The 24,102-nt window shown below is 48.8% G+C and overlaps 1 protein-coding gene across 1 annotated transcript; it reads left to right on the top strand.

Annotated features, from left to right (window-relative positions):
- Positions 1-60: 60 nt before the first annotated feature.
- On the top strand, positions 61-23,652 carry LOC139751149 (uncharacterized). Its single transcript, XM_071666248.1, has 6 exons — positions 61-96; positions 1,018-1,121; positions 12,243-12,435; positions 16,120-16,199; positions 20,551-20,722; positions 22,111-23,652. Exons 1-6 carry the CDS (start codon positions 61-63, stop codon positions 23,326-23,328), a joined length of 1,803 nt encoding a protein of 600 aa, XP_071522349.1. The 3' UTR covers positions 23,329-23,652.
- Positions 23,653-24,102: the final 450 nt, after the last annotated feature.

Below are 24,102 nucleotides of genomic sequence, written 5' to 3'. Positions count from 1 at the left end.
CACACACACACACACACACACAGTGTATACATATGTCTCTTCTGTTTGAGGAAGGTGGACATGACCTCGACCAGAAAGCGACCTTCACGTGATGAGGTAACCTTCCATTGTTATTGTAGTGTTGTAGGCGAGGAGGCTGACTGACTGTCTGTCAGGTGGTCAGGTACGGGGTGTGTCATCACCACAACCAGCTGTTGTTCATGTGGTTACCCAATGATGGAGGTTGTTGACTTTATATTACCACGTACCACACTGCCAACCTACGTCCCCAGGTCTACCAGCCAGAATGCTTTACGTCCCCAGTCTATTATACTGTACCACATTCCCACGACAGTATTGTACCACATCCCCCAGAGAATACTGTACCACGTCTCCAGAGAATACTGTACCGCGTCTCCAGAGAATACTGTACCGCGTCTCCAGAGAATACTGTACCACGTCTCCAGAGAATACTGTACCACGTCTCCAGAGAATACTGTACCACATCTCCCAGAGAATACTGTACACGTCTCCAGAGAATACTGTACCACGTCTCCCAGAGAATACTGTACCACGTCTCCAGAGAATACTGTACCAAACCCCTAGAGAATACTGTACCACACCCCCAGACATTACTGTACCACACCCCCAGAGAATACTGTACCACACCCCCAGAGAATACTGTATCAAACCCCTAGAGAATACTGTACCACACCCCCAGACATTACTGTACCACACCCCCAGAGAATACTGTACCACACCCCCAGAGAATACTGTACCACACCCCCAGACAACACCTTACCACACACCCCAGGCATTACTGTACCACACCCCCAGACAACACCGTACCACACCTCCAGACAACACCGTACCACACCCCCAGACAGTACTGTACCACAACCCCGGGGAAACACACTGTACCACACCCCCGTTTAGCACTGTACCACACCACCAGCTAACTCTGTACCACACCCTCGTTTACCACTGTACCACGCCCCTGGAGACCAGACCTGACGGCGCCCTCTCTCTCTCCTGCAGGTGGAGGTGTGTAGGAGCGAACACACCAGCGAGTGGCTTGGGGCGCTCTACGTCTACAAGGGCCTCCTGGTCGCCGTCGGCGTCTACATGGCCTGGGAGACCAGGTGAGTCGTTCAGCTGGGAGACCAGGTGAGGGTGGGTCAGCTAGGAGACCAGGTGAGGGTGGGTCAGCTGGGAGACAGGTGAGGGGGGGGGTCAGCTAGGAGACCAGGTGAAGGTGGGTCAGCTAGGATACCAGGTGAAGGTGGGTCAGCTAGGACACAAGGTGAGGGTGGGTCAGCTAGGAGAGCAGGTGAAGGTGTGTCAGCTAGGAGACCAGGTGAGGGTGGGTCAGCTAGGAGACCAGGTGAGGATGGGTCAGCTAGGAGACCAGGTGAGGGTGGGATCAGCTAGGAGACCAGGTGAGAGGGTGGGTCAGCTAGGAGACCAGGTGAGTGGATGAGTCAGCTAGGAGACCAGGTGAGGGTGGGGTCAGCTAGGAGACCAGGTGAGGGTGGATCAGCTAGGAGACCAGGTGTCTTGCCCCAGGTTAACAGTTCGCAGCAATGGAGTGGATTGGGATGGGGTGCCCCATGGGTCAATACTGTCCCGGGTCCCCATCCCTCCGTTGTGTTCAACTTGAGGCAGAAAGCGCGGGCGCTGACGCCCTTAGGAACGGTGTTGTGTGGGTCCGGCTGGCTGGCTGGCTGGCTATGATAATCGCCAGCCATCAAAAGCACCGGCGATGACCGCCAACTGCGCCTGTCTCTGTCTCTCGTCCTCCTCCACACACGCCCAGCCGGTCGCGCCCTCCAACAGACTATGGCTTCCCTCCTGGGGTCCTCCCGTTTGACCCCGGGAACCGATGGAGGGGTGAGGGTGAGTGAGGGAAGGAGGGGGCATTGCTAAACTCCCGGTGAAGCAGAGGTTTGATTCCCTCTCCTCCTCTCTCTCTCTCTCTCTCTCTCTCTCTCTCTCTCTCTCTCTCTCTCTCTCTCTCTCTCTCTCTCTCTCTCTCTCTCTCTCTCGCGAGGGGAAGCGACAATGTCATCCTCCACTTGTCCAAGGTTTGTGTGTGTGTGTGCTGCTCGCTGAGGGTCGGTCAGGGTGCGACCATATGATCCTCCATTCGTCACGTGTCGTGCACCAGAAGACACGGGCGTCGACGCACCGTCTGTGCGTTGGTTTCCTCTAGTGACCACGTGTACACGTCTCCACCCACGTGGTGTGCCCTGGTCTTGGAGACCACGTGTGGCCGGGGGTGACGGGGTTCTTGTTCACCGACCTACCCCTCCGGCCCCTGGCCAGGCCACCAGCAGGTGCGACCCAGTTTGACCCTCAAGGTGACGTAGGTGTTTCATGTCAGTAATCAGGTAGTCAGACATTTCGTTTACATTCGTAAGAAAATATCCATTTTCTTTTTCCCCTCCCCATCAACTCGGGTCAGCGTTGCCAACACTTGTGCTACTGTAGGGTCGTTATGTAGCACATATGTACATATGTACTTCATTTTGTACGTTATGTACGCCTCTAGCTAATACGTACTTCATTATGTACGTTACGTAAGCCTCCAGCACATTTGTACTTCATTATGTACGTAGATTTGTACTTTAGCTTTCGATCAGCGATTGATGATCAGCTTGGACAGTTCGTAAGCTTAATGGCGGGGCGCGGTGGCCTGACCCCAGCCACCGCCGCCCCAGGGGTTGGTGGGGGGTCACCCTGGGGCGGGGGGAGTCATGTGTCGCCCCTCGCGTCCAACTTTCCTCCCACAGGATAACTTCCACACCAGCGGTGGTGAGGGAGGAAAGTTGGCTTCATATCACGTTTTCTTTTCCTGTGGGAGTGGGAGGGGGGGATCACGTTTTCGTTTTGCGTTGTTGTCGTAATTTCAGCAGCTTTTCGCCAGCTTATTGCACGGTAAGTCGTAGTCAAGTAGTTAGGGGGAGAAAACATGGCTGTAAATACAAGCTTTTAAGCTGACATTTAAACACGTTTAAAAATATTGCCCACAGTGTGAGGAATACATGTGTGTGTGTGTGTGTGTGTGTATGTGTGTGTGTGTGTGTCTGTGTCTGTGTGTGTGTGTGTGTGGGCGTGGTAAGGCACCGCCGTAGGGCGTGCTGGTGTGTGTGTGTGGGCGTGGTAAGGCACCGCCGTAGGGCGTGCTGGTGGTGTGGTGTAGTGTGTGTGGGCGTGGTAAGGCACCGCCGTAGGGCGTGCTGGTGTGTGTATGTGTGTGTGTGTGTGTGTGTGTGGGCGTGGTGAGGTACCGCCGTAGGGCGTGCTGGTGTGTGGGCGTGGTACCTGTGGTACCCTGGGGGAGGGAGGGCGTCAACCTTAACACACAATTACTTTTCCATCACGAGTTTTGGGATCAGGCCACAACCCCATCAGGGAAGTTGGTGCCTCCCCTCATTTTTTATCTGGAGGGGCTGAGGGGGGGGGGGGAGAGGAGGGGGGGTTCTATCTCTTGTTTCCTGGGGGGGAGGGGAGGTGATCGTCGAGGACAGAGCGGGACAGGACGGGATCTTTATGGGGTGAGGACAGGAGAGGACGTAAAGAAGGAACATCCCCACCCACCTACCATGGACACATATCATCCACACAAACCACCCTTCTCTCTCTCTCTCTCTCTCTCTCTCTCTCTCTCTCTCTCTCTCTCTCTCTCTCTCTCTCTCTCTCTCTCTCTCTCTCTCTCTCTCGCACTTGCCAAACGTAGGAATCTACGGCCTCACACACCCATACTTCACTACCACAAACAAACGCGTGTGGAAATACTGCAGTAACCACAGACCCTAGTTCGATGAGGCGAGAAACACTGAGGGAAGTGATGATGAGAAAGTAGGTCATTGACCTCAGATTTCCCTTTCCTTTTTCAGCATTTATATAAAAAAAAAAAAAGGCCAGAGAAGGGGGCCAGGTGAGGATATTCCCTCAAAGGCCCTGTCCTCTGTTCTTAACGCTACCCCGCTAACACGGGAAATGGCGAATAGTTTGAAAGAAAAAGAAAAGATATATATATATATGTGTGTGCGTGTTTGTGTGTGTGTGTGTGTGTGTAGGTTCTCGAGATCCAAGCCTGGCATGGGCCAACCCCTGCCACGAGAACCCCTATGTATGTATGGCTATGTCATCTGTGTATCGTGTCTCATTCAAACCTTAAACACGATTGCCTCTCTCTCTCTTACACTCCCCGGGCGCCACACACCCACACACTCAGGTCATACGTAGCAGTATGCAACGCAGTAGTGCATGGGTGAAGTGCAAGTTAGAAGTCCAACCTGATTGATAGCGTAGATTTAGTTAACAACACGAGCGACAGGCCAGGCCCGCCCGTTTATAAAAAGAGACGAAAAAAAATATTGTCTAAGCTAAATTTCAGCGCGAGAGCTACCATCGTCAACACCACGGTATTAAAAAAAAAATAGGGTCACGTTCGATATCGTAGTATTGAGTACCGGGAAAGACCCGTGTGGTGTGTGTGAAGGCTTCCTTCCTAACCCACCAGAAACGCGGGAAAGGCTCTCATCTTTACAAAAACAATCTCTTTTTTTTTCTTCTGTAATATCCAGTTAGGGACTTTTCCTACTGTCGTATACCTCAGGAAAACAAAAAGTGTTTTCAAAATGCCTTGGTCTGGCACATCAAAAGAAGGAAAAGAAATAAGTTACCCCTGGAGTATGATTTTTTTGGATAAAAAGAAAACGGGGTTCGAGAATGTGTCGACTGAATTTTACTTATGGGGTAACTATTATTGGTTGTTCTCCTTCTCCCTTCAGTCCAAGTGTAGAGGCTGGAGGCGTCGTTTGGAAGCAGACGGGCGGTGCGAGACGAGACTTACCCGAGCAGAAATGTTTAAGTGACTGTGCAAAACAGGAGTGGGTTTAGAAAACGTCGTCAGGCTCCATTGTAACACTTGTTTATATTTTGCGTGATTGACAGTAGAGTCCAGGAGCCGGAAACAACCCTCCTCCTCCTCTTCTTCTTCTTCTTCCTCCTCCTCCTCCTCCTCCTCCTCCTCCTCCTCCTCCTCTTCCTCCTCTTCTTCTTCTTCCTCCTCCTCCTCCTCCTCCTCCTCCTCCTCACTCCCCAGGATTCCTCCAAGAGACTCTTCCCCAAATTCCCCAGTTTCCAGAACCCGCCCTTCCTCCGGTCAACGATCCAGAGGTATATTCATAGCTTATTTCCAGCCACCGGGACCTGCACCTGGACCTGCAGTATACAGGCTCCAGCGGCAAATATATATTAAAGATATGTATTTTTCCTCGTATGTTACAGATTCTGATTTGATTACCGGTTAATACCGCTTGATAATAGTAATTAATTCCACCATTAACGATATTATATATATATATATATATATATATATATATATATATATATATATATATATATATATATATATATATATATATTTTTTTTTTTTTTTTTTTTTTTTTTTTTTTTTTATACCTCGTCGCTGTCTCCCGCGGTTGCGAGGTAGCGCAAGGAAACAGACGAAAGAAATGGCCCAACCCCCCCATACACATGTACATACACACGTCCACACACGCAAATATACATACCTACACAGCTTTCCATGGTTTACCCCGGACGCTTCACATGCCTTGATTCAATCCACCGACAACACGTCAACCCCTGTATACCACATCGCTCCAATTCACTCTATTCCTTGCCCTCCTTTCACCCTCCTGCATGTTCAGGCCCCGATCACACAAAATCCTTTTCACTCCATCTTTCCACCTCCAATTTGGTCTCCCTCTTCTCCTCGTTCCCTCCACCTCCGACACATATATCCTCTTGGTCAATCTTTCCTCACTCATTCTCTCCATGTGCCCAAACCATTTCAAAAACACCCTCTTCTGCTCTCTCAACCACGCTCTTTTTATTTCCACACATCTCTCTTACCCTTACGTTACTTACTCGATCAAACCACCTCACACCACACATTGTCCTCAAACATCTCATTTCCAGCACATCCATCCTCCTGCGCACAACTCTATCCATAGCCCACGCCTCGCAACCATACAACATTGTTGGAATCACTATTCCTTCAAACATACCCATTTTTGCTTTCCGAGATAATGTTCTCGACTTCCACACATTTTTCAAGGCTCCCAAAATTTTCTCCCCCTCCCCCACCCTATGATCCACTTCCGCTTCCATGGTTCCATCCGCTGACAGATCCACTCCCAGATATCTAAAACACTTCACTTCCTCCAGTTTTTCTCCATTCAAACTCACCTCCCAATTGACTTGACCCTCAACCCTACTGTACCTAATAACCTTGCTCTTATTCACATTTACTCTTAACTTTCTTCTTCCACACACTTTACCAAACTCAGTCACCAGCTTCTGCAGTTTCTCACATGAATCCGCCACCAGCGCTGTATCATCAGCGAACAACAACTGACTCACTTCCCAAGCTCTCTCATCCCCAACAGACTTCATACTTGCCCCTCTTTCCAAGACTCTTGCATTTACCTCCCTAACAACCCCATCCATAAACAAATTAAACAACCATGGAGACATCACACACCCCTGCCGCAAACCTACATTCACTGAGAACCAATCACTTTCCTCTCTTCCTACACGTACACATGCCTTACATCCTCGATAAAAACTTTTCACTGCTTCTAACAACTTGCCTCCCACACCATATATTCTTAATACCTTCCACAGAGCATCTCTATCAACTCTATCATATGCCTTCTCCAGATCCATAAATGCTACATACAAATCCATTTGCTTTTCTAAGTATTTCTCACATACATTCTTCAAAGCAAACACCTGATCCACACATCCTCTACCACTTCTGAAACCACACTGCTCTTCCCCAATCTGATGCTCTGTACATGCCTTCACCCTCTCAATCAATACCCTCCCATATAATTTACCAGGAATACTCAACAAACTTATACCTCTGTAATTTGAGCACTCACTCTTATCCCCTTTGCCTTTGTACAATGGCACTATGCACGCATTCCGCCAATCCTCAGGCACCTCACCATGAGTCATACATACATTAAATAACCTTACCAACCAGTCAACAATACAGTCACCCCCTTTTTTAATAAATTCCACTGCAATACCATCCAAACCTGCTGCCTTGCCGGCTTTTGGAATATATATATATATATATATATATATATATATATATATATATATATATATATATATATATATATATATATATATATATCCCTTGCCTGAGCCAGGTACCCATTTTATCGACCAGCACCTCGGGTGGATGAACAGCTGGGTTGACTGTGGACCGACTTTGCCGCAACCAGGATTCATACCTGGGCGACCCGCGCATGCGTCACGGTTACCGCTACACACAACGGGAGGTTCATAGATGCCAGAGTTATTCATATTCAGCTCGGCTCACCACCCCTGGCTTGGTCGTGTAACGGTCGATTGCTGTTCAGTCCAACAACATCAACAACAACAACAACAGGAGCAGCAGCGGCAATAACAATATATCCAACATGACATTATGTGCGATAAGGTGATTATTATTGTATACGTTTGTGACAAATGGGTTATACATGTTCGGTGGAGCTTATATTAATGGATGTGAAGCGTGTGTTGTATGACTTCACATTTAATGAATATTATCAGCGTAGCATTGGGCTTATATATATATATATATATATATATATATATATATATATATATATTATACTTTGTCGCTGTCTCCCGCGTTAGCGAGGTAGCGCAAGGAAACAGACGAAAGAATGGTCCAACCCACCCACATGCACATGTATATACATACACGTCCACACATGCATATATGCATACCTATACGTTTCAACGTATACATATATATACATACATAGACATAGACATATATACACATGTACATAATTCATACTTGCTACCTTTATTCATTCCCGTCGCCACCCACAACAAATGCCACATTCGTTCACACTCAGTCTCTAGCTGTCATGAAACCACAGTGCATTATATATATATATATATATATATATATATATATATATATATATATATATATATATATATATATATATATATATATTCAAGAGACTGTACGTAACTATCCCACCTTAAATTTTGGATGTATGTAATAATTTAGAATCTGAGCAAAAGTTTTGTTTGAACTACAGCACTCTGGCGTCTTTATTATTATTATTATTATTATTATTATTATTATTATTATTATTATTATTATCATCATCATTATTATTAGTATCATCATCATTATTATTATTATTATTATTATACTTAACCGCCGTCTCCCGCGTTAGCGAGGCAGCGCAAGGAAGCAGACGAGGAATGGCTAAACCCACCCACATACACATGTATATAATAGATCAAGATCACACGTAGTTCACTGCACACATTAACAACAGGCGACCCAGGGAGCCTTGAATGATAACGAAGTTACCTCAGGATCCGAGCCTGTTGGTCATAACAGCCATCATAGAAAACGCCAACTTCCACACCGACGTAATAACGCCTCTCTGGTTTACCCAGACGTTACGCGTGGGCTGGCTGCTGTACGTACAACTGGCTCAGACCACAGTGCTCACAACCAGCGTCGGTGGGTTGTTCTGCTGGGTTTGTTTAGCGCTCGGCCAAGAGTTGGTCTGTGGTGTAACTTTTCTCTCTCTCTCTCTCTCTCTCTCTCTCTCTCTCTCTCTCTCTCTCTCTCTCTCTCTCTCTCTCTCTCTCTCTCTCTCTCGGACCTCGAAACTGACGAATGTACGTAGTTTCTATAAAACTGGTGAAGCCCTAAGAGTGTAGACATCCCTTCCCCTTCTTCTCCTCCTCCTAGTACAGTACAGACAAGGTAGATTAGTACAGTACAAACATGGTAACTTATTCCCAGTAGGTAATTATTACATCTTGACCCCCAACACCCTCCTTCCTTCGTGGGCGCCATCGTTAGGGTAAACACACCCACCTACCCGTCAGCCAGGCCGCCCCAGCGCCATACCCCCTCCTGACGAAGTTAGATTAACTAGTGTCTCAGCTACGAGACGCGCAGGTCGACACTTAGAAACTAGCGCGAAATTAAACTTCATTGTCGACTTCGGCGCTGCATAAAATTTGTCTTAAAGGTATTATCCGGGTGGCGTGATGGCCGCCCTGTGTATGCTCCAACCTACTTATACTTAAAAGCTTATCACCCAGGAGCAGGCGGGAGGAGGGTTCAGGCCCGCTCAAGATGCCATGCAAACAGGTTTGATCAAGTTCGCATGGCGCCTACAGTTTCCCCACGAAGCTTAACAAATATTTTTGAATAAGAATAGAAATTAGAAATAAAAATTATAGAAAATGAGATAGCTAGTAGAAAACGGCGAAGCTAAGTGAATATACAGGAAGGCGACTCAGTGTGAATATGATGAGTCGTGGTCAGCTTAATGACGGGTGTGTTCTAGCTGAAAATTTAATTTAATGGAAAAACGAAATGTGAAAACACACTGGAGTGATATCCCTCTATAACATGTTACATACATTAAATTCTCTGAAAAAAATGAAAAAATTAATTTACAAGATGGATCGTGGAAGGCAGCTGTGAGAACTAAGAGTTTTGATAAATTCATTGGTAATGGTAAAGAGAGAGAGAGAGAGAGAGAGTGTGTAAGTAACTCAATAGACCCAGGAATGTGAGGGGGCGATTGTAGCGTAGCAAGAGTTCGTTGCCATACAACGTAAAAGTCGTTAACCACTTAGAATTGAATTGAAAGGTTCGCGGAAATCCGATCAAGTTAGGGAAATGCGCTGTCAATATAGTCGTCTTTTTATGTTCATTTTTACCAGTTGATGACATTTAGCAAGTATTTCTTATGATAAGCTACCGCTTCTCTCTCTTAGGTACACGTGTTTGTGATATCCAGGTCTGGCAACGTGCATAAATTTTGTATTGTGGACAAAAAAGGGAACTGTTGTCAGATTTTGCGTACGACATAGTTACTCATTTTGTACAGAACTTCACTGATATTCCCGTTATAATTCTTTGTGTATTTGACACAGGAAGATTCAGTGACATTTTTCTTGATCATGGAGTTACAGGTTATTTACTGCATTAACATTAGTCCACTCAGTACAGTGGTCTTGATTTATAACGTAAGTAAATAAAGCACTAGAAACCTCTTATGTACTTAAATGATAATTATGTTGCTTAAGTCTAACAGAGAGATCTTTACCAGTCTGCCAAATAGAAAAAAAGAAAATACAGCTTTTACAAGGTAATCTGTAAACACAACCCGCGGAATTTTCTGGCGAGTTTTGGATTGAAATATTCATAATAGTTTAGTTATTGCTGAAGGCTTCCTTCATATTAATGCTGTGAGTAAGTGGGAAACGAAAGTAGAATTATCAATAAATGGTAACGCTAAATGATTTTTTGATATCAAGGGGAGATGGGGCCCTAGTTAGATTGAAGGAAGGCCAGTTCCTTTTATTTTACCTTTATATATTACATCCCCGGGCCCTGGAATAACTTAAAAGAAAACTGGATAGCCTCGTTTCTAAGGGACCCCCGAGATCAAGGGGAAATTTAAGGAAAATCGAGTGTGTAGCTAGGCTAGTATTAACCTAACCTGTATGTAGCTAGGCTAGTGTTAACCTTACCTGTGTGTAGCTAGGTTAGTGTTAACCTACATAACCTGTGCGTAGCTAGGCTAGTGTTAACCTAACCTGTGTGTAGCTGGGCTAGTGTTAACCTAACCTCTGTGTGTAGCTAGGCTAGTGTTAATCTAACCTGTATGTAGCTAGGCTAGTGTTAACCTTACCTGTGTGTAGCTAGGCTAGTGTTAACCTACATAACCTGTGCGTAGCTAGGGTAGTGCTAACCTAACCTGTGTGTAGCTAGGCTAGGGCTAACCTAATCTGTGTGTAGCAAGGCTAGTGTTAACCTAACCTGTGTGTAGCTAGGCTAGTGCTAACCTAACCTGTGTGTAGCTAGGCTAGGGCTAACCTAACCTGTGTGTAGCTAGGCTAGTGTTAACCTACATAACCTGTGTGTAGCTAGGCTAGTGCTAACCTAACCTGTGTGTAGCTAGGCTAGGGCTAACCTAATCTGTGTGTAGCTAGGTTAGTGTTAACTTACATAACCTGTGCGTAGCTAGGCTAGGGCTAATCTAACGTGTGTGTAGCTAGGCTAGGGCTAACCTAACCTGTGTGTCGCTAGGCTAGTGCTAACCTAACCTGTGTGTAGCTAGGCTAGGGCTAACCTAATCTGTGTGTAGCTAGGTTAGTGTTAACTTACATAACCTGTGCGTAGCTAGGCTAGGGCTAATCTAACGTGTGTGTAGCTAGGCTAGGGCTAACCTAACCTGTGTGTCGCTAGGCTAGTGCTAACCTAACCTGTGTGTAGCTAGGCTAGGGCTAACCTAATCTGTGTGTAGCTAGGTTAGTGTTAACTTACATAACCTGTGCGTAGCTAGGCTAGGGCTAATCTAACGTGTGTGTAGCTAGGCTAGGGCTAACCTAACCTGTGTGTCGCTAGGCTAGTGCTAACCTAACCTGTGTGTAGCTAGGCTAGGGCTAACCTAATCTGTGTGTAGCTAGGTTAGTGTTAACTTACATAACCTGTGCGTAGCTAGGCTAGGGCTAATCTAACGTGTGTGTAGCTAGGCTAGGGCTAACCTAACCTGTGTGTCGCTAGGCTAGTGCTAACCTAACCTGTGTGTAGCTAGGCTAGGGCTAACCTAATCTGTGTGTAGCTAGGTTAGTGTTAACTTACATAACCTGTGCGTAGCTAGGCTAGGGCTAATCTAACGTGTGTGTAGCTAGGCTAGGGCTAACCTAACCTGTGTGTCGCTAGGCTAATGCTAACCAAACCTGTGTTTAGCTAGGCTAGTGTTAACCTAACCCGTGTTTAGCTAGGCTAGGGCTAACCTAACCTGTTTGTAGCTAAGCTAGTGTTAACCTAACCTGTGTGTAGCTAGGCTAGTGTTAACCTAACCTGTGTGTAGCTAGGCTAGGGCTAACCTAACTTGTGTGTAGCTAGGCTATGGCTAACCTAACCTGTGTGTCACTAGGCTAATGCTAACCAAACCTGTGTTTAGCTAGGCTAGTGTTAACTTAACCCGTGTTTAGGTAGGCTAGGGCTAACCTAACCTGTTTGTAGCTAGGCTAGTGTTAACCTAACCCGTGTTTAGGTAGGCTAGGGCTAACCTAACCTGTTTGTAGCTAGGCTAGTGTTAACCTAACGTGTGTGTGTGTATACGTGTAACCTCTTCCCTCCTCCTCCTCCTCCTCCCTCCCAGGCACGTGAAGATCCCGGCGTTGAACGACTCGCAGTACATCGGGATGAGCGTGTACAACGTGGTCATCACCTCCATCATCGTCATCGTGGCCGCCAACATCATCGGGGAGCGGACGACGCTGGCCTACGTCATCATCACCACCCTCATCTTCACCTCCACCACCACCACGCTCTGCCTCCTCTTCATACCCAAGGTGAAGACGCCTCACCACCCCACCACGTCATCACCAACGCCACCAGTCATCACCACCACACTAATTCATCACCAACATCACACCACCAGTCATCACCAACACACTAATTCATCACCAACACCACACCACCAGTCATCACCAACACCACCAGTCATCACCACCACACTAATTCATCACCAACACCACACCACTAGTCATCACCAACACCACCAGTCATCACCACCACACTAATTCATCACCAACACCACACCACCAGTCATCACCAACACCACCAGTCATCACCACCACACTAATTCATCACCAACACCACACCACTAGTCATCACCAACACCACCAGTCATCACCACCGCACTAATTCATCACCAACACCACCAGTCATCACCACCGCACTAATTCATCACCAACACCACCAGTCATCACCAACACCACCAGTCATCACCAACATCACCGCACTAATTCATCACCAACACCACCAGTCATCACCACCACCGTGCTAGTCATCATCCAACTCCTCACCATGCCCCACTGTGGCACGTACCACCCCCCGTGCTCATCACCAAGTGTTCGTAAGCACCACGTTCACCCACGAGCACCACAGCCCTCACCAGCACCCACCACCACCACACATCATCACCAACCAGCCCCAGTGGTGACTTGTGGCGGGGTTCCGGAACAGGAAGTGATGCCAGTAAAGACATCAGATATTAAGTGGTGAATGAGAAATAGATTGAGAGAGAGAGAGAGAGAGAGAGAGAGAGAGAGAGAGAGAGAGAGAGAGAGAGAGAGAGAGAGAAGGTATGGTTTTCATAAGTGCAGAATGTAGAGGGTAAAACTGATTATAGAATAGTAAGGGTGAAAAACAAAATTTCAGAATCATTGAAAGTTTCAGCAAAACTCACAGGTGAGTATAGTGCTGTATCTGAGGAAGAATTATGATAACAAACAGAGCCAGATGACTGGTAGAACCGTGAGGATAAATGGAGCCAGAGAGATGGTAGAACCATGAGGATAAGTGGAGCAAGAGAGATGGTAGAACCATGAGGACAGGTGAAGCCAGAGAGATGGTAGAACCATGAGGATAAGTGGAGCAAGAGAGATGGTAGAACCATGAGGACAAGTGGAGCCAGAGAGATGGTAGAACCATGAGGACAAGTGGAGCCAGAGAGCTGGTAGAACCATGAGGACAGGTGGAGCCAGAGAGCTGGTAGAACCATGAAGACAAGTGGAGCCAGAGAGCTGGTAGAACCATGAGGACAGGTGAAGCCAGAGGACTGGTAGAACCATGAGGACAAGTGGAGCCAGAGGACTGGTAGAACCATCAGGACAAGTGGAGCCAGAGAGATCGTAGAACCATCAGGACAAGTGGAGCCAGACGAGAGAGAGAGAGAGATGGGACAAGAGAAAAAAAGTTTTTTTTTTCCAGTTTGCATAATGAATGTAATGTAAACTGAGCTGGATATTCAGGTATTTAACTTAGGCAGCTGAAAAAAAGAGAAAATATGCTTGTTCCGTATCCTTTGGCCTCCGGGCTTTTGAGGTTCTGGTGCAAATGGTGTGCTGCGCTTTAATGTTTGAAGCTAGATCAAGTTTCTCTTCTGACTCCCAGAGTGGGTTGTGTGTAGCTTTAAATGATACAAATGTGTGTGTTTGTGTTGTTTCCTATTTGAACTGTGTGTGTGTGGGAGGAGGGAGAGGGAGGGAGTTCTACAGACATGGTACCCCCCATCTGTTGAACGTTTTCCCTTTACCAGTAATCACTCCTTAAACTTGTGTGTGCTGACAGCATTTTACTGTTATACATCACCTGCCACGTTCTCACTCTCCACCACCCTCACGACGAAGCAGAACTTCCTCATAGCCTTTCGTGTAGGATCGTTTTCTTTCGTAGCTTCTTGTGTTGTGCCCTGTGGTGTCACTACACCTCACGAAGAACTGGTCGCTGTGGTCGACGCCGCCGGCGGACTGATTTATAGAAACTCGAAGGCTGTGATCAGATCAGACTTTACTACTCCTCTATCCATCCATGACGGGCAGTTCACGGTCTTCAGGTTCCATAACTTCACTGAGTCACGTATATCCATCTTCCGTTACTCTACCCTCGACCCCTCTGGATTAGATCTTTGTAATTCTTGAAGCGCGATGACCAGACTTGAGAAACCTACTCTTTGTTTTGGTTAGTCGTGTGTTATGGACAGCCGACCGAACATTCCAAAGACTCCTGTCGCTTGCTTTTACGTTTGATAGTGACTGCACCTGAGGGCTTTCATTTTAAGTGTGTCTCATCTTCATTTCTTGGCCCTCACCCGGGTTTGAGTTTGTCTAGGTCCCCTTGTAAACTGATGCAGTCCTCGTCATTGTTTTTTTTTCTCATGACCCTGTCATCATCTGCAGACATGTTCAAGGTTATGAGTCCTCGCCTCCTAGTAGGTGCCTTTTTTTGGTACATAGACCAAGAAGAGGACTACACCCTCTTGTTTATGTCCTCTCTCGTCCCTTCCCCAATGATGAACTATACAATGATACCGTTCCTGCATGGAGATCAAGCATCTTTAGTATCCGTCTCTGTGTGGTGCAGTGTTCAAATGCATTCTGTCGGTCCATTCTAAGCCATTCCAAACATCTATCACTTGTTACAGTGGAGTTCAGTCTCTCATGGTAATCTAAGAGATTTGTTACGTATGATTCCCTTTCCTTAAATGTTGATTCTTATTCAGGTGGTTTCTGCTTTCCAAGTCGTCGTCCAAATGCTTCCTGATTTCTCATTTTCTGTTTCGGTTTTGCAGGACGACACTTGTGAGGGACGGAGGTTTGTAGTGTAGTGCAGTTGCTCGTTTGTCCTATTCTACTGCTTCTCCCAGGGCCATAGTGAAGAGCGTTGCCAGCTGCCTGTCTAGCGTTATCTAGCAGTTCGGTGAGCACCTATGGAGATATATCACCAGGACCTGAGCCTTATATAAGGGTCAAGACATTCTGATGACCTACTTACATCTCCTTTAGTAGTTTCATTGCATTTTAAGACCTCTTCCCATTCAGCTGTGCTGGTATTAGGGAGTGGGGGGGTAAAGTGTCCTCCACTGTGAAGACACTTCAGAACTTATTATTCAGTTCCTGGCATACTTCGTTAACTTCAGTGATTCTTCTACCTTCTGAATCCTTTCGTCTGACCATCTGTTCGTGGACGCATAATTTGCTCCTTACGAACTTGCGTCAAAGTTTTGGAAACTTTTTTTTTTGCCCTGTCCGTCATATTTCTCTTCAAATATTCGTTTTCTCTCCCACATTATCTCGCAGTATTCATTTAATATTTGCCCTCTTCTATCCTATCAAAAGCTAGGTGGTTACTGTGGCGCCTTTATGTCGTCCAAAGCACATCTCTGGATCCCCTTTGCCTTTCGAAATCTTCTACGGACACCTATTCTCCCCACTTAGTACCTAGTGGTAGCTAGTCTCTCACACACACCCATCTTTCTCCCTATTTTTTTTTTTTTTTTTTTTACCCAGTGGTATCTATTCTCTCACCCTCTTCTTTAATAGACTGCACAAAACGATTGATAGCACTAGTCTGAACCCCGGGTTGTAAGACTCCCTCTCCCTGTCTCCGCCTATGGCAGCCATGCCCCGCCCCTGGGGCTGGCTGGTGTGTGAGGGGTGTCTAGTGACCTGCTTTGTGTTGACCTCCCACAGATCCTGACCATCTGGCGGCGGGCTGAGGGCGACCCCATCGTCGAGAGTATGGGACTCAAGATCCAGTCCAACACCCGCAGGTGAGTCCTCACTCTCTTCCCATGGCCTCACCTTCGTCCACCACGCCTCCTGCAGGTGGTGTCCCACTTGTGTTCAAGTCTCCCTCTCTCTCGTCCACGCCTCCTGCAGGTGGTATCCTACCTGTGTTTAAGTCCCCCTCTCTCTCGTCCACGCCTCCTGCAGGTGGTGTCCCACCTGTATTTAAGTCCCCCTCTCCCTCTCGTCCACGCCTCCTGTAGGTGGTGTCCCACCTACATTTAAGTCCCCCTCTTTCTCTGTCCGTCTCTCTCAGCCTAACAAGGTGCACCTCACCACCTCGTCACTACATCCTCAGTTAGCCCCAGACCCATCACTACAACTACGCCCTTAGTTATAGAATAGTCCCCTCTCTCTCCTCTCTCTCTCTCTCTCTCTCTCTCTCTCTCTCTCTCTCACTTCCCCCTCGTGCAAACAAAGGATAGGCCACTGTCTTTCGACCTGTCCAAGGTCGTCGTCCTGTCTTACCCCGTCGTCAATCTGAACTGCGTCCGTCCCGTCCCGTCCCGTCTCAACCCACCCCGTCTCGTCCCCGTCACATACCACTCCGTCTCGTCCCGTGGTACTTGCTCTCTCTCTCTCTCTCTCTCTCTCTCTCTCTCTCTCTCTCTCTCTCTCTCTCTCATATCCCGTCCCATCCCATCCTGTCCCGCCCTACCCCTTCTCCCAACCCCTATTCCAAGGCCGTGTTTAACTGCCACCCGTCCCGTCCCGTCCCGTTCTGTCCCGTCCCACGGCAGCTGCCGCCCGGCCCGCGCTGAACTGGGTGTGACGGGCAGTTGTGAGCACCAAATTAAGTCGAGAAATTGGCGAAACCATCCAAGTTGTAATTGGATCGGCGATCGCATCATATGGTGCCGACATATTGACGACTGCGTCACTGGACCACCAAGACGTCGACAGCCTCCTCAAGATTTCTTGGGGTTGGGGGTGGTGGGGTCGTCTCCTGCAGGGGGTCGGAGGTTGTGGCCCTACAACCAGGGGGGTCGGAGGTTGTGGCCCTACAACCAAGGGGTCGGAGGCTGTGGCCCCACAACCAGGGGGTCGGAGGTTGTGGCCCTACAACCAGGGGGGGTCGGAGGTTGTGGCTCTACAACCAGGGGGGTCGGAGGTTGTGGCCCTACAACCAGGGGGTCGGAGGTTGTGGCTCTACAACCAGGGGGTCGGAGGTTGTGGCCCTACAACCTCCGACCCCCTGGTTGTAGGGGATCTGGGGTTGTGGCCCTACAACCAGGGGGTCGGAGGTTGTGGCCCTACAACCAGGGGGTCGGAGGTTGTGGCCCTACAACCAGGGGGGTCTGAGGTTGTGGCCCTACAACCAGGGGGTCGAAGGTTGTGGCCCTACAACCAGGGGGGTCGGAGGTTGTGGCCCTACAACCAGGGGGTCGGAGGTTGTGGCCCTACAACCAGGGGGGTCGGAGGTTGTGGCCCTACAACCAGGGGGGTCGGGGGTTGTGGCCCTACAACCAGGGGGGTCGGAGGTTGTGGCCCTACAACCAGGGGGGTCGGAGGTTGTGGCCCTACAACCAGGGGGGTCGGAGGTTGTGGCCCTACAACCAGGGGGGTCGGAGGTTGTGGCCCTACAACCAGGGGGGTCGGTGGTTGTGGCCCTACAACCAGGGGGGTCGGAGGTTGTGGCCCTACAACCAGGGGGGTCGGAGGTTGTGGCCCTACAACCAGGGGGGGTCGGAGGTTGTGGCCCTACAACCAGGGGGTTGGAGGTTGTGGCCCTACAACCAGGGGGGGTCGGAGGTTGTGGCCCTACAACCAGGGGGGTCGGAGGTTGTGGCCCTACAACCAGGGGGGTCGGAGGTTGTGGCCCTACAACCAGGGGGGTCGGAGGTTGTGGCCCTACAACCAGGGCGTTGGGGGGGTTGTCCTGGCGTAGTCCCTAGGGCCACCTACAGGTGAAGGTATTCCTTGGTTGTTATTGTAGTCTTCCCATACATCAGGAACCCATCTACCCCCAAAAGGCAGTTCGAGACCTCCTGACGTCTGTGGGAGCTGCCCCACAGCAAGGGGTGGGTGTGGAGCAGTGTGTGTGTGTGTGTGTGTGTGTGAGTACTGCGCCAGAGGCACTTCTTGACTGGGAGGGAGCAGGCGTCTCATCCCTGGTGGAGACGACGAGTGCGTTTGAGGGAGGAGGTGAGAAGAGGTCATTAAAAAAGTTGTTCGACCCCTTGAAATAAGGTCGTCAGAGGCCCTCCGGAGCCCCCGTGCGGCAGCTGGCAACAAGCTCATTAACAGCCAGGAGGAGTCTTAGGGTCTCCCAGTGGGGCTCCTGTGGGCTGGTGGCTGTCGCCGTCTGTGGAGGCGGTGGCTGTTTGATCTTAGTCTGTGAAGGTGGTGGTGGTGACGGCTTGACACGCTCGTCTGTGAGGGGGGGAATCGTGGCTGTTACTTGGTGTGCAGTGTACAGTTGGCTGGTGGGTTACCTTAGTGGTAGATAGATATACAGACAAGTGCTGCATCATTCACCCCCCCCCATTATCACGTCATCATACCAATACATATGTATGATCTGTATACGTATCCGAATACACTGAAGAAGTGAAAGTTGTGAATGAAGTCTCGTTTCATCCGCTGAGGATGAACGTAACTTGACGTTAAGAAAGAAAAAAGAAAAAAAAGCACAGAATATTTTACGTTGTTTCTTCTCATGAAGGTTTTCCACGATATTGTTTGAAAGCAGAGAGATTTAGGGTGGGTCATCGTAGTTAAGAGAGAGAGAGAGAGAGAGAGAGAGAGAGAGAGAGAGAGAGAGAGGTAATAGGGAGGCATCCCTTGCACTTTGCACCAGCTGCAAGATCTGCTGCCACTCCAGCTGTCTCACACGTGACTGCTACAAGAGAGAGAGAGAGAGAGAGATTCCAATCATGTACAGTCCTGTACCAGCTGCTCGTCTTGCCCGCTGTTCCACCTGTTTCACCCGTGTACAGGACGAACGACCTGAACACACAGGACCAAGGAATGAAATCCTGCCAGTGAAGGAATGTGGGAGGAATGAGTCTTGGGTGATGGTCTGTTGCCAGGGTGTGTGTGAGGCTGAGTGAGCCAAGGATGCCAGGGGTCCTGGTTACTCCATCTTGAAGGACCTCTGTCCGTCCTCCTCCTTTCTGCCTCCTCCTCCTCCTCCTCCTTCTTTGCATTGATGTTCGTCCTCTTTCCCATCCTACACTTCCATCAGGTTAATAGCCTGCCCTCCCCAGTCCAGAACTCTCCTTATGGGATGTGTCTTCCTGTTGCTCCATCCACTATTGGTTCTTGAAGCAGCTGTGGTGGGTGGGTGGGTAGTGGTGTGTGGTGGAGGTTGTAGGGTAGTGGCATGGGTTGCTTAATAATGGGTTTTGGTGGGTAGTGGTGGGTTTCGGTAGGTTTTGGTGGGTAGTGGTGGGTTTCGGTAGGTTTTGGTGGGTAGTGGTGGGTTCTGGTAGGTTTTGGTGGGTAGTGGTGTGTGGTTGAAGGGGGTTGTCAGTGGAGGAGGTGAAGTGTGGTCGAAGGTGGTGGTTAGTGGAGGAGGTGGTGTGTGGTAGAGGTTGGTAGGGTAGTGTTGTAAGTGGCTAGCGGTGTGGTGAATGAAAGCACCCACTCTCCTCCCCACGCCCCGGGAGGGCCATTGCCCCGCCTCTCACCGACCACCTCTCACAAGGTCAAGCAGAAGGCAGCGTCTTCACTTGTGTAAACAACAAACAAGCGGCATATCTAGGCACATTTTCCTGCCTTGTTTTGGTGAAAGACGGTAGGAAGACGTTCAAGTGCTTGCATTTTATGCTGAGTAGATTCTATTAAGGCATATCTTATTCAATTCCGGGGTTTTTTTTTTCGTTGAGGAAGGAAAATAAAAAAAAAAGAAAAGAAAATATGTGCGTCCTATACCATCTGGGTGTCACCTCCACCTTCAATCTTTTCTTAAACTGGGAAAAAGAAAAAAAAAAGTGAAAGTCGACATTTTGGTGTGGCGCAACAGACTGGTGACGGCTGAGGCAGGTCGAAGACGGCTGTAGAAAGACATCTGTTACCTCTCTCTCTCTCTCTCTCTCTCTCTCTCTCTCTCTCCCTCCCTCAAGTCCTGAAGGCTACCATCAAAGTAGAGTGAAGCTCCTCCTACTGTAGTAATGAGGACCCCCCCCCCTAACCTGCATAACTTTGCCTTCCTTTACGTCCATCTCACAAAGAACGACAAACAGAATGGCTCTACACCATCAGGAACCTCAGAGGAAAAAAAATGTATATATATATATATATATATATATATATATATATATATATATATATATATATATATATATATATATCGTCTGTTTTACGACGCTTATATTTTTTCCCCCCTTTCAGGCTCCTGACGGAGGACAAGCGAGAGAAGTACTACCGTGCTGAGGTACAGAACAAGGTGTACCGTCGGGAGATGCTCAAACTGGACCAGGAGCTCCACAAGCTGCATCGCTGGATGGAGGCACCAGACAGCCCTACCTCCTCTACAAGGTCCTTCGACCTCTCCAAGAAGAAGGTATGCCATGCAGGCTGCTGTGTCCAGTGGGATAATAATAGGGTTTTGAGCACTGGTAGAAGCTGTCACGAATCTTGATTCAGTTCGACGGAGTTTTATAAACAGTGTGTCGAGTCAGAATTGGTCTGGTAGGTATTACAGTGACACTATGTTAAGCCAAATTGGTCTGGTAGGTATTACAGTGACACTATGTTAAGCCAAATTGGTCTGGTAGGTGTTACAGTGACACTGTATTGAGCCAAATTGGTCTGGTAGGTATTACAGTGACACTGTATTGAGCCAAATTGGTCTGGTAGGTCTTACAGTGACACTGTATTGAGCCAAATTGGTCTGATAGGTATTACAGTGACACTGTATTGAGCCAAATTGGTCTGGTAGGTATTACAGTGACACTGTATTGAGCCAAATTGGTCTGGTAGGTATTGCAGTGACACTATGTTAAGCCAAATTGGTCTGGTAGGTGTTACAGTGACACTGTATTGAGCCAAATTGGTCTGGTAGGTATTACAGTGACACTGTATTGAGCCAAATTAGTCTGGTAGGTATTACAGTGACACTATTGAGCCAAATTGGTCTGGTAGGTATTACAGTGACACTGTATTGAGCCAAATTGGTCTGGTAGGTATTACAATGATACTGTATTGAGCCAGATTGGTCTGATAGGTATTGCAATGATACTGTGTCGAGCCAAATTGGCTTGGTAGGTATTACAGGGACACTGTGTCGAGCCAAATTGGCTTGGTAGGTATTACAGTAACTGTGTTGAGCCAAATTGGTTCAGTAAGTCCTTACCAAAAGCAGTGTTGTGTCACAGATTATTCGGAGGCTACAGGATAGATGCTGTATATAACTGTAGTTTGAAGAGTACGTAGCATCGCTGTGTCGACGCTTTTTGACTGATGGTGGGGATGGTTGGCGAGACAGATTACGTCGCTGTGGTGATCTCACTCTTAGGATCGGCGTAGAAAGGACTTAGTGGAGTTCTTAATCGTAAAATGGTTTCTCCTACGTTCAGTAGTAGTAGAAGCCAGCAATACATTATCGACTTAGCCTTATATTAGCATCGAACTCCCATCATCAGTCCAGGAGATCAACTTAGATCCACTGTGTCCCTCTCTCAAGTATTATTCATGGTGCTTTTACTCTCTCATTTAGGAGGACGCTTCATGCAACACCTTTACAAACACAGGATTCACGAATCGCCCCACAACACGTAACAGCAGGAGACGTGCTTACTGGAAGACCCGTGGCGCTGAGTCTGACCACAGAGACGAGTAGAGCATGAACACCTTCAGTGTTCCTTAAGTAATGAGTTGGTTCTTCTCCGTAGTGAAGATCATCACCACTGAAGGCAACACGTTTTTATATCCCACGTTTTCTTGTTCCAGGGTTCCATGTCTTCGATGACGTCTGACACCGGTAGAGTTGGAGGCGAGGGAGACGTGGGGATATGTGACGTCGAGGGCTGTGGCGGCGGGACGGGAGACAGGGGCATCGCTGGTGGTGGTGAAGGCTGCGGTGGAGGCCGGATGTTGGGGGAGATGCTGGGGGCGCCACACACCCAGTACCTACAGAGCGATGACACCACCGTCAGGAGGGTGAAGCGAGAACGAATGTTCCGCTCCCTGCACCGGTCCTTGCCCTCCCTCACCCTGGGCTGTCCTCCCAGGAGGCCCTCAGACACCCGCCTCCCCGCTGACGGCGCCGAGAACGAGGGGGAATCCTTCGGCCCCCCTCAGGTGTTCTTCGACGCTCGGAGGTTTCACGAAGACCAGGAGGAGGCCCGAAGACAAGCTGAGGAAGAGGAGGATTGTGACGACGACGACGACGACGAGGAGAGATCTCCCAGGCTCGGGCACTTCCCCGCCTCGCCGCACCCGCTCCAGCGCTCCAGGCTGGTGAAGAGGAGCCCCATCAAGCCGCGCATGGAACCAGAGGACGAAGGGATCGTCGACCTCCGCTACACGCTCAATTTCTCGACGCCGCTGCTTCACGGCGTCACGGAAGCAGACCTGCCGTTCTCCATAAGCACCCACGTGCAGCACGGCCCCCGCGTCTCGTTCCTGGACCAGGACGCCTACCACTCCTACGACTCCAGTCCCGAGATCCACAAGTCCTCGCTGAACGCCTGCTCGTTCTCGAGCCCCGAAGTCCGAAGGCCGTCGAGGAACACCTTCTCCTCGACGGACATCCGTCTTCAGATCGAGTGCTCGGGCGTCATCCCGGACGAGAAGCTCTCCCCTCTGGTGGAGTACAGGGTGAACGACCTGGACGTGTTGTGCCCTTACGGTCACTCCCCCAGACCCCAGAACCAGGAGGTGCTAACCCAGCCTCCTCCCGGTGCTGCTGCTGGAGGAGGAGGAGGAGGAGGAGGGCAGGAGGTCAACAGCAGCGCCTCGGAGGTGAGGAGGTACACCTCCAACGGTGCCGTCAGCCGGAGGTCTCTCGCGGGTACTGCCAACCACAGCGCAAGACACGGCAAGGCCGCTAGGCGAAGCGCCAGTAGACCGACCAGTGATAGTACGACCATATCAAACGCTGCCAGGTCCAGCGGCCATATATTTTCCGCCGTTATTGTTCACCACGTAGCTAATGTTCACATGTAGCGGGGTCCCCCTGTACTGAATGTTCACATGTAGCGGGGTTACCCTGTACTGAATGTTCACATGTAGCGGGGTCCCCCTGTACTGAATGTTCACATGTAGCGGGGTTACCCTGTACTGAATGTTCACATGTAGCGGGGTTACCCTGTACTGAACGTTCACATGTAGCGGGGTTCCCTTGTACTGAATGTTCATATGTAGCGGGGTTCCCCTGTACTGAATGTTCATATGTAGCGGGGTTCCCTTGTACTGAATGTTCATATGTAGCGGGGTTACCCTGTACTGAATGTTCATATGTAGCGGCGTTCCCCTGTACTGAATGTTCATACGTAGTGGTGTCTCCGTGTTGTGAATGTTCACATGTAGCGGTGTCTCCCTGTTGTGAATGTTTGCATGTAGCGGGGTCTCCCTACACTGAATGTTCACGTGTAGCGGGGTCCCCCTGTACTGAATGTTCACGTGTAGTGGGGTCTCCCTGTACTGAATGTTCACATGTAGCGGGGTTCACCTGTACTGAATGTTCACGTGTAGCGGGGTCTCCCTGTACTGAATGTTCACGTGTAGTGGGGTCTCCCCCTGTAGTGAATGTTCACATGGAGTGGGGTTCCCCCTGTAGTGTATGTTCACATGTACATACGTCTCACCCTTAGTGAATGTTGACACGTTGGCCTCACCCATAGCGAATGTTCACAAGGTGTGGTTGTGTCGTGCAGTGAATGATCCCATCTGTGATCACACGAGTGTTCACATGTAGCGAATGTTCACGCGTAATAGTAC

The sequence above is a fragment of the Panulirus ornatus genome, chromosome 11 (genome assembly GCF_036320965.1).
Source record: "Panulirus ornatus isolate Po-2019 chromosome 11, ASM3632096v1, whole genome shotgun sequence".
Classification (NCBI taxonomy): Eukaryota; Metazoa; Arthropoda; class Malacostraca; order Decapoda; family Palinuridae; genus Panulirus; species Panulirus ornatus.
This window is presented reverse-complemented; position numbering and strand designations above follow the sequence as displayed.

Excerpts from the sequence above, each read along its gene's own strand:
- LOC139751149 (XM_071666248.1), top strand. The coding sequence starts at position 61 with ATGACCTCGACCAGAAAGCGACCTTCACGTGATGAG. Across the intron at positions 12,436-16,119 it reads GCCTCCTCTTCATACCCAAG|ATCCTGACCATCTGGCGGCG; the intron begins GTGAAGACGCCT and ends GACCTCCCACAG. Across the intron at positions 16,200-20,550 it reads ATCCAGTCCAACACCCGCAG|GCTCCTGACGGAGGACAAGC; the intron begins GTGAGTCCTCAC and ends CCCCCCTTTCAG.